Source organism: Xyrauchen texanus, chromosome 3 (genome assembly GCF_025860055.1).
Source record: "Xyrauchen texanus isolate HMW12.3.18 chromosome 3, RBS_HiC_50CHRs, whole genome shotgun sequence".
In the NCBI taxonomy this organism is placed as follows: domain Eukaryota; kingdom Metazoa; phylum Chordata; class Actinopteri; order Cypriniformes; family Catostomidae; genus Xyrauchen; species Xyrauchen texanus.
This window is the reverse complement of record NC_068278.1, coordinates 59437459-59448755: the sequence shown is the minus strand read 5'-3', so window position 1 is coordinate 59448755 and position 11297 is coordinate 59437459. Positions and strand designations below refer to the sequence as shown.

The 11297-nt window shown below is 41.5% G+C and overlaps 1 protein-coding gene across 1 annotated transcript in view; it reads left to right on the top strand.

Annotated features, from left to right (window-relative positions):
• Positions 1-11297, top strand: part of LOC127625353 (citron rho-interacting kinase-like) — a 115081-nt gene that overhangs the window by 100663 nt on the left and 3121 nt on the right. Inside the window, exons 47-49 of the mRNA XM_052100612.1 lie at positions 2234-2312; positions 2427-2606; positions 10630-10990. Coding sequence (XP_051956572.1) covers positions 2234-2312; positions 2427-2606; positions 10630-10990 — 620 coding nt within the window. The remainder of the gene's footprint in view (positions 1-2233; positions 2313-2426; positions 2607-10629; positions 10991-11297) is intronic.

Here is an 11297-nt window from a genome sequence, read left to right as displayed (position 1 = left end):
TTTATACAACAGATTAAATGAAAAGGCAAAATTACATTCAGACGAAAGTTCTATTTATACCAAAATATAATGAAAAGGCAAAATGACTTGCAGATGAAAGTTCTATTTATACCAAGAATAAAATCAAAAGGCAATAAGACTTGCAGACGAAAGTTCTATTTTTACCAAAAATAAAATCAAAAGGCAATAAGACTTGCAGACGAAAGTTCTATTTTTACCAAAAATAAAATCAAAAGGCAATAAGAATTGCAGACGAAAGTTCTATTTTTACCAAAAATAAAATCAAAAGGCAATAAGACTTGCAGACGAAAGTTCTATTTTTACCAAAAATAAAATCAAAAGGCAATAAGAATTGCAGACGAAAGTTCTATTTTTACCAAAAATAAAATCAAAAGGCAATAAGACTTGCAGACGAAAGTTCTATTTATACCACAGATTAAATGAAAAGGCAAAATGACTTGCAGACGAAAGTTCTATTTATACCACAGATTAAATGAAAAGGCAAAATGACTTGCAGACGAAAGTTCTATTTATACCAAAAATAAAATCAAATGGCAAAATGATTTGCAGACGAAAGTTCTATTTATACCACAGATTAAATGAAAAGGCAAAATGACTTGCAGACGAAAGTTCTATTTATACCACAGATTAAATGAAAAGGCAAAATGACTTGCAGATCGAAAGTTCTATTTATACCACAGATTAAATGAAAAGGCAAAATGACTTGCAGACAAAAGTTCTATTTATACCACAGATTAAATGAAAAGGCAAAATGACTTGCAGACGAAAGTTCTATTTATACCACAGATTAAATGAAAAGGCAAAATGACTTGCAGACGAAAGTTCTATTTATACCAAAAATAAAATCAAATGGCAAAATGATTTGCAGACGAAAGTTCTATTTATACCACAGATTAAATGAAAAGGCAAAATGACTTGCAGACGAAAGTTCTATTTATACCACAGATTAAATGAAAAGGCAAAATGACTTGCAGACGAAAGTTCTATTTATACCACAGATTAAATGAAAAGGCAAAATGACTTGCAGACGAAAGTTCTATTTATACCACAGATTAAATGAAAAGGCAAAATGACTTGCAGACGAAAGTTCTATTTATACCACAGATTAAATGAAAAGGCAAAATGACTTGCAGACGAAAGTTCTATTTATACCAAAAATAAAATCAAATGGCAAAATGATTTGCAGACGAAAGTTCTATTTATACCACAGATTAAATGAAAAGGCAAAATGACTTGCAGACGAAAGTTCTATTTATACCACAGATTAAATGAAAAGGCAAAATGACTTGCAGACGAAAGTTCTATTTATACCACAGATTAAATGAAAAGGCAAAATGACTTGCAGACGAAAGTTCTATTTATACCAAAAATAAAATCAAAAGGCAATAAGACTTGCAGACGAAAGTTCTATTTATACCACAGATTAAATGAAAAGGCAAAATGACTTGCAGACGAAAGTTCTATTTATACCACAGATTAAATGAAAAGGCAAAATGACTTGCAGACGAAAGTTCTATTTATACCAAAAATAAAATCAAATGGCAAAATGATTTGCAGACGAAAGTTCTATTTATACCAAAATAAAATCAAATGGCAAAATGATTTGCAGACGAAAGTTCTATTTATACCAAAATAAAATCAAAAGGCAAAATGACTTGCAGACGAAAGTTCTATTTATACCACAAATATAATGAAAAGGCAAAATGATTTGCAGACGAAAGTTCTATTTATACCAAGATTGAAACGGAAAAGCACACTTTGTTTAATGCGAAATATTGTCCATCTTACGGTGTATTCATTGGCTTTAATGCAAAATGTGATAAAAACAGACATCACAGGTTTTTTATGACGCTTCTCTCCGTGGATACATGTTCATCCCTGTGTAGATCCATCCATGAACTAGTGTTGCGAAGTCCAAATTCCTTTTAGTGAATCGTTCAAACACACGGTTAATTTCAATAAACCACTTAAAATATGGTGTTCTTTTATTTATGTTTTTAATAACATTGCTCTTTTTCAGTATGTATTCACTTTTTGGATACAGTATACTGTAGAGCGCATCAGTGCTGTTTATTTATCACCATCTTCCCAAAATTCATAATTGTATTTATTGGTAATATGAATTATTTCCAATATTGTTACATGGGGAAGTAAAATGGGCTGTGAACAGTGTTTGATGTTGTTTTCAAGCTTTATTGTCTTTGTTCATCAGCGTACAGAGAGCCGTACCTGTTTGTGACGTATTTCAACTCTCTGGATGTGATTGAGGTTCAGAGTCACTCTGCACTCGGGTAAATCCGCTCTCTTGTTTCTCCTCATACTTTCTGGTTCTTCTTTGTCATGTTTGTTCAGGCTTCATGGAAAACACCACGTTGAATGAGTGTTTTGTGTGTGTGTATTTTCAGACCACATGCGTACGCACACCTGGACATACCTAACCCGCGTTACCTGGGCCCGGCGATCTCATCCGGCGCCGTGTATCTGGCCTCCTCCTACCAGAACAAACTGTGTGTGATCTGCTGCAAAGGGAATCTGGCTCAGGAGGGCTCGAGCGCAGAACCGCAGCGGAACGGTTCCACACGCAGGTCAGTCCACATGCTCGACGCCTCTGTGTAGTGTTTTACCTTGGAGGAACTGGGGCGGATCAATCCGGCAATCTTTGAGCTTGTAGTGTAACAGTGTAGCAGATACATCAGTTAAAAACGATACAAGGAGTCGCGAGTTTGAATCCAGGGCGTGCTGAGTGACTCCAGTCAGGTCTCCTTAGCAACCAAATTGGCCCGGTTGCTAGGGAGAGTAGAGTCACATGGGGTAACCTCCTCGTGGTCGCTATAATGTGGTTCACGCTCTCGGTGGGGCGTGTGGTGAGTTGTGCGGAGAATCTCCGTGGTAACACGCTCAGCAAGTCACGTGATAAGATGCGCGGGTTGACTGTCTCGGACGCGGAGGCAACTGAGATTCGTCCTTCGCCACCCGGATTGATGCGGGTCACTACGCCACCACTAGGTCTTATGGTGCGTTCACATACAACGCAAAGAAAATTTTGCTCGCGTGAGTTTGACCGCTGGATTATAAATGTGTGTTTAAACTCACCTTTGCGCGATTAATGCGAACCCGCAAGTATTCCCGCTTCTCTTCCGGAAAAGGACATGAGGCGGAGCTTCTACGACTTGTTTCATAGTAAAGTACGACCAATAGCTGGAATCAAGTAGACACGCATATATTTAACTTCCTCGCTCACTTTCCTCCAAGCAACGTCTTTATTCACATGTATGACGTTGTGTCGTACAATTCCGGGTGCCCACACAATCTTTCATCCATTTTTCCAGATTTCTTCTCCTGCTACGTCAGTGACATCCGGACAATCTCAATGCTGATAGGCTTTCGCGACAACGTGTCATGCGGATTTCTCGCTTGAGTTGAAAAATGTAAACTTGCGCGAATATGCGAATTAACCAATTTTGCGCGTTCGAGTCGCGTCAATTCATGTCTCTTCGCATCTTTGCATTGACTTTGCGCAAAACACTTGCATCGCGTTGTATATGAACGCACCATTAGAGGTCACTGGGAATTGGCCATTCGAAATTGGGGAGAAAAATGTTTAAATATTATAAATAAAAAACATTTATTATTTTGTAAAAAAATAAATAAGCAGTGAAAATATAAAATTATATAAAAAAAAAAAACATTTGTCCACAATATCAGTCACGTGGCGTGACAACATACAGGTCGCCATTCTGTTGTAATGTGAACTATTAAAACAAAAACAAACCAAAGAAACAGATCACGACTTCATATCAGATATTGTGACAGTTTTATGAAAAGGCGTATTTGGTTCTGGTCAAACGCCGAGAAAACGTCTCAGAAATGCGTGAAATTTGTCAAAATAAGTTTGAAAATCGTTATTAAACTGTGCATGCCCACCTGTATTTGAGGTGCAAGAAAATATTTTAATACCTTTTACTCGATGGTTGCACCACTTGACATTTTTTTAAAATCATTTTAAAAAATGTATTTTCGTTTTTCAAAGAAATTGGATACAAACATTACACTTTAAACGATGTATTTGTCAATGACCCATGTGTGTTAATGTCTCTGACTGTCTCTCTTCTTTACAGGAGGAAAGCGTCTTTCTTTATATGTGCAAAGGAGTGACTGTTGTGAACGAGCGAGTGTTTAATAAAGTCCGCTTTTAAAGCGACAAAGCACCATTTTGAACCTCTTGAATTCATTTAACAGCTGCTTTTATTCAGAGAAACATTTCAGTTGTTACTTCTGTCGCTTTTAATGTTACACTGTTTTCCTGATGATGTCATCTGTCATACTTCCACATTATTTCATATATGTTATAGAAATAGAAGTTATTGTTGCTGTAAAGTCCTGAATGAATGTGATGTACTCTTGAATTCACACGAAATCGGGGGGGGTGTTCGCTGTCCTTTTTCGGCACCGTTTTGTGGTCCGTTCTGCATAACACGGCGGCTCATTTTAGCTTATCGTGGCCCGTTTCGCGGCCGGCCCGCTTGGTTCTCCCGATGGCCAGTCCGCCCCTGATCACCCCCAAAGTGCGTCGGCCCACCGGGAAAATGCCCGGTATGCCAGATTACTGGTTCAGCCCTGGTAGAGACGTTAAAGTTGTGTGACTCACTCGTGATGTTTCTATTTCAAACCAGTAGAATTACGGTGTTTAAAACCAGCAAGTATAGTTCGTCTTTATTATGTTCTGTTTGAAAAATATCCTGGTCATATTTAACCCCAAATCAATCATAAAATCTATTGCACTATAATTGTTTTTGGAGTAAAATAGCTGGGACTAAAACGGTTCATTTTGGATCACTTTGGTTGATTTTGGTTATTTTGGTTCAATTTGGTTCATTTTGGTTCATCTTGGATCAATTTGGTTCATTTTGGTTCATCTTGGTTCATCTTGGTTCATTTTGGTTATTTCGGTTCATCTTGGATCAATTTGGTTCATTTCGGTTCATCTTGGATCATTTTTGTTCATTTTGGTTATTTCGGTTCATTTGGTTCATTTCGGTTCATCTTGGATCAATTTGGTTCATTTTGGTTCATCTTGGTTCATTTCGGTTCATCTTGGATCAATTTGGTTCATTTCGGTTCATCTTGGATCATTTTTGTTCATTTTGGTTATTTCGGTTCATTTTGGTCATTTCGGTTCATCTTGGATCAATTTGGTTCATTTTGGTTCATTTCGGAGCAGAAACAGTATTTTTTTTCCCGTTCCGGTTCAGGTGTTCAAAGGACATTTAATTTCTTCGGGCAACATGAAGTGATAAAGTCATAAACCCTTTTTGGTTTCATTAAAAAACGTTTGGAACAAAACGAACCGGTTACCAGCATTTAAGGGTGTGTTCACACTTGGCATGTTTGGTTCGATTAAAACGAACTCTGCTCTGTTCATTTGAACAAGTGTGAATGCTGCCATCCGAACCTTGGTGAGCACCAAACAAGCGAACGAAGTCTCGGTCCACTTCCAAACGAACTCTGGTGCGGTTCCACTGATATATGAACGCAACATGGACCAAAGACGTCTAAAAGGACCAATAATAGGAAGTATTTTGCCTTTAATACTGACCTCAAGGACACCTGGTTCTTCACTTCATAGGAGATACATTAAAGTTCGGCACAGGCGTCAGAGCCGGCGTCTCCTTGCAGCCAGGGCTGGACTGGTAATCTGGCATACCGGGCATACTGGGCGGGCCGACGCACTTTGGGGCCGATCAGTGGCGGACTGGCCATCGGGAGAACCGAGCGGGCCGGTTGGTTGGCTGTGAAACGTGCTGCATGGGCTGCGATTAAGCTAATATGAGCCACAGCATTATGCAGACGGACCAGAAAACGGCGCCGTGAAAAGGACAGCGAACACCCCCCGCTCAACAACTTTTTGCTCACCCCCCCCCCCACCCCTGCTCAACAAGTTTTGGGCCAGTTGCCATGTAAAATCCCAGGCCGATTTCTCTTCCCAGTCCATAGCTTCATTTGTGTGTGCAACGAAGGAATTTCTAGTGCTGCTTTGACTTCTTTACACATTTTATTAACTCTTCGTTTGTTCCCAGCTGGTAAAAATACCAGCATATACTGTACATATATACCTCCATGAGCGCATTTCGCCCAGCAGCCAGCATTGTTTTGGATGTTTGGCAAGTTCCGTCACAACCAAGTGTGCCGCACAAGCCCTCAAAAGTGAAGCCAAAACGTCTGGATCGCCCCCCGGTGGCTGGTCCTAGTATAGGTCATAAACCCCGCCTCCCCATGTTATTCAACGGGACGTGAGACCAACTAAACAATTAAATTACACTTCACATATCTTTTTTCCAAAGATAGTTTCTGTCATTTACTGTCGTTTCTATCACATTGATGTCATTTCAAGTGTTTGTTTTCTAAATAAGTTTGTTTTTAGTTATTTGATGCTATAAAAACGCTGCTGTGACATCATGATTGACAGCTGTGATTGACAGGTTCTCTGAGTGAAGTAGTCACTGAAGCACCAACTGACTTTTTTTCGGGATCTTCGGAGGACTGAGGAGATTGGAGCTTTAAATTTAATATCTAAATTTCTATAATTAATTATTTCACACCATCATAAGTCAAAAGGGGCGTGTGCTTGTGATCGATTCAGCGAGAGTGAGGGCGGGGGCTTGATTTCGCGGCTTTACTTCCTGCTCACTACTGCGCAGGTCTGGTCCCGAAATCGCAACTGCGCAGACTCAAGTCCCAAGATGTCAGCGCCATATCGGGACACTGGCGGCTTCAGTTCTCACCAATGGAAAAGAGCGACGGGGCGTCGGCCATCTTTTTTTACAGTCTATGATCTCAACACATACGTCATAAAAGCTGTCCAATCAGGTCGTGACCTTATCCTTATACCTTTTGTTTCGGATCTTTAAGCTAACGCTAAACGAACCACGACTAAATGTATCATTTCCATTTTTGGTCCGGACCAAGAGAACCGAACTCACTGAACACACCCTAAAAATACAGTTTCACTCAATCCAGTTTTTGGTTACGTTCTGCGAAAAATTCAGTTAGTTTTCGTTCGTTCCTTTGATACGTTTTTGGTCACTGTAAAATAGGACCAGGACATTTTCTTGCCCAGTTTTGTGTGAATAACCCTGATAATATCAGTCCAGCATGCAGGGACGGATTATGACTTGCAAAGGCCCTGGGGTCAATTGTCTCCAAGGGCCCCCCGCCACCCAAAAGTTGTTGACTGGGGGGGGGTATGAGGGTCACTGTTCACCAAACTAGACGTGCAGCCTTAAAGCCCAGGGCACCCCCGGGCAATCAAGGGCCCCCTGGGCACTGGCGCCATTGTCCCGGTCGGTAAAAGGTGGTAACTCGCTCGCTACTATGTTGAGTAATTAAGTGACTACTTTGACTTTGTAACTTTGTTTCCTGGGGGACTGATATAAACCGGTCCAGTCTGACTCCTGAGAACTTGCGGTTTTGGAAAGCGCATTCTGTATGTTTGTTTTATTTCATCATATCTCTGAAAAAGCCTAAATGTGTGTGTGTGTGTGTGTGTGTGTGTGTGTGTGTGTGTGTGTGTGTGTGTGTGTGTGTGTGTGTGTGTGTGTGTGTGTGTGTGTGTGTGTGTGTAAAGAGCATTGCTATTACTATGACGTGTCTGCGTTAGAGGGTGAGTAACTCTGTGTTTCTTAAGCTGCGTACACATTGCCAGCGACATCGCGCGTGACAGCGACTCCATCCCATTCATTTTCAATGAGAGCACAGCGACTTCCGGCGACACGAGCTGTCGCGACCGTTGGCGACTAGATGTGGGCATGTCCAGTGACGCGACAAAGTTGAGACAAGTTCAACTTTATTCAAATGAAGAGCGACTAACGGAAGCGACAGCCAATAGGAGAGAAGACGGGATCCCCCTCTCTCTCTCTCTCTCTCTCTCTCTCTCTCTCTCTCTCAGCTCCTGCAGTAACGGAAAGATGGATGAAAGGCTAATTCTTGCTGTTAGCAATGTTCCAGTGCTCTATGATATGGATATGGTATATCCAGCCGCAGCTCTTGCACCAGCCGGTGGTACTCGCCGTGCTGACTCCGAGATTGAATGGTTTTGTGGACCCAGACAGACCGGCGTTTGCGTTTTTGCCGCAGATAAACCGCCGCTATGGCAAAGAACACGCCTTGTTTCTCATTCATCTTTGATATAACGCATTTTATGTACTGATTCCATTTATATTCAGTCTTTTCCCTCCAAAATGTTTGTTTTTAGCGGCAAAAGCGATTCGCTGTCAACAGCAATGGAATGTCATTTATAAATGTTACTAGGCAACCAGTAGTGGGAACGCCCACTAGCGACTTCACCGCCAGCCACTGGCGACCTGCAGCGACAGAGTCTCTGGCAGTGTGTACGCAGATTAACTGGTGTCACATGAATGGGTTGGGATGTGCGGTACACTACACGGGTTGACCCGTCACAAGCTCTTTTCACTGGGGACTTATTGATTGACTGTGAACTCTTTACTACTGTACGTGTGAACTCCGGTGGTAATTATAGTTTCTGCCAACATACCATAGTTAGTGGTGCTTGCCAAAGGCAAGGCATCACTATTGTTCTCTTGCATACTTATTATTCTCCTCCCGCAGCTTTAGTCACAGGCCCGAGTGAGGCATAGCCACACCCTAAAACGTGCTAGCGTCATGCTAACACATGCTAAAAATGTGCTAGTATCATGCTAGCACATTCTAGCATCACCTAGTGAAGTGTTAAAACATGCTAAAAATGTGCTAGCATCATGATAACACATGCTAGCATCACCTATCGAACTGTTAAAACATGTTAAAAACGTGCTAGCATCATGCTAACACGTGCTAGCATCATGCTAACACATGCTAGCATCGCCTAGCGAAGTGCTAAAACATGCTACAAACGTGTTAGCATCATGTTAACACATGTTAACATCGCCTAGCAAAGTGCTAAAACATTCTAAAAACGTGCTAGCATCATGCTAACACAAACATAACACCTAAATGCTACCATCATGAAAAACACATGCTAACAACATTCTATGACCATTATTTTAGTGCTTAGCAACAACTTATAAAATGCTATTTGACGAGTTTTGCCACGGCAAGCACCACTCACATTTTCTTCAGGAAATGTACATTCTAGTTACTGTTACCACTGTATAGGCGATTAATTTAATATGGGATCTCCTTCGAACATTGAGCGTGTTTACATGCACTCTTTTATGATGTCAAACTGTGAAGTTTAGTTGCAGTAACAACTAAGGATGCACTGATGTATCGGCCAACAATATTCACAGGGTTCCCACACATCCTGGAAAACCGGCAGTTTTCCAGTCATTGAAAATTGGAAAAATACCCAAATGACCTGGAATATGTTTTATTATCATTAAACTGTTTGACTGTGTTGCAAACAAGGTTTTAGTTACATGTTCACACACTGAGTTGGTAGCGTGGTGATTCGGGATTCACACCTCGAGATGTGAAATGATCGGAGTCCGCTTATACCGCGGTTACCACATATAGTGTGCGTAAAGCACAGTCTGAACCATGGAAACTACTCATAAAACTGGCATTAGTGCGATGACTGACAGAAATCACTCAGAAGTGAGCAGCACATGCACACTATTTATTTAATTAAATCACCGCTTTATGGGAATTAATAATCAAACTGCTTAAACTACTATCAAAAACACCAAAATAAAAGCACGATTTAAATGGACACGTGTTTTTGCTTATTGGACACATAAAATGTCCGGGAAAATTGAACCCTGATTTGTCGGCCAACGATTGACAAAATGAAAACCGTTGGCATGGTTTATTTATATTTAATTAGGCAAATGTATCAATCAATGTTCTATCATAATATGTCAAATGTGAGTTCTATTGTTTAGAACTGCAAAAACAAAAGTGTAACAATGTTTCAATTTTTTTTTTGTTGCACATCAGTCATTTGATCTTGTATTTTAACTAAATTAGTTGAGAAAGTGGCAAAATATCATTATCAGCCAACAGCTTTTTTGGTAAAATCTGAATCGCCCCCAAATATTATATTGGTTGCATCCTTTTTATTTATTTATTTTTATTTTTATCCCCTTTTCTCCCAATTTGGAACGCCCAATTCCCACTATATACTTGGTCCTCGTGGTGGTGCGTTTACTTGCCTCAATCCGGGTGGCGGAGGACGAGTCTCAGTTGCCTCTGCGTCTGAGACCGTCAATCCGCGCATCTGATCACGTGACTCGATGTGCATCCGCAGAGACTCGCAGCATGTGGAGGCTCATGCTACTCTCCACGATCCACACACAACTCACCACACGCCCCGTTGAGAGAACCACTAATCACCACCACGAGGAGGTTACCCCATGTGACTCTACCCTCCCTAGCAACCGGGACAATTTGGTTACCCCATGTGACTCTACCCTCCCTAGCAACCGGGACAATTTGGTTACCCCATGTGACTCTACCCTCCCTAGCAACGGTGATGAGCTCGGTGCATCCTTAGTAACAACTTTGGGAACATTAGTTATCATGGTATGTTTTTGTTAGCGAAATTGAGCTGGAATCATTTTTAATCTTTCCTTTTCAAATTCTCTCCTGCAGTCCAAACAAGCGTGGCCCGCCTTCGTATAACGAGCACATCTCGAAGCGTGTTGCGGCGATGCCCGGCGTTCAGGAGGGGATCCACCAGCCCGGGACTCCTCACCGTTACCGCGAGGCTCGTACCGAGTTCCGGCGTGACAAATCACCCGTCCGACCTTTCGACCGAGAGAAGTCTCCGGGCCGTCTGGCCGAGCAGCGGCTCGAAAGATCCCCCGGGACGATGATGGACCCTCGACTTGAGCGCTCGCCGGGACGGGTCATGGACCTGCGCAGGGAGAGGTCGCCCGGCCGGGCATTTGAGGAGCCTCGCCAAAGACTGCACACGGGATCGGCACGCACGCCCATCAACACTGTTAACAAGGTCACACTAAACACCGAATACACACATAGAGACTCACTGTAAACATCAGTAAAGCCAGTGTGCGAATTATATGACTGTCAGGGGGTTAACTATTTAAAGAACTCTGAGGCCAAGAATCACATTGGCCCATTGCGTTTTGTCCGATCAAGTCAGAAAATCGGACTTAAAGTTGATTGGTTGATGGCAGCTATGTTTTTCAAGATTTGTCTTCATAGACATTAATAGCACCTTGGACAAAGACACTGCATGCAAATTGTCAAGAAGATCGGACCAACGGTCCTATAGTTAGAGCTATTTTTAGGTTTAG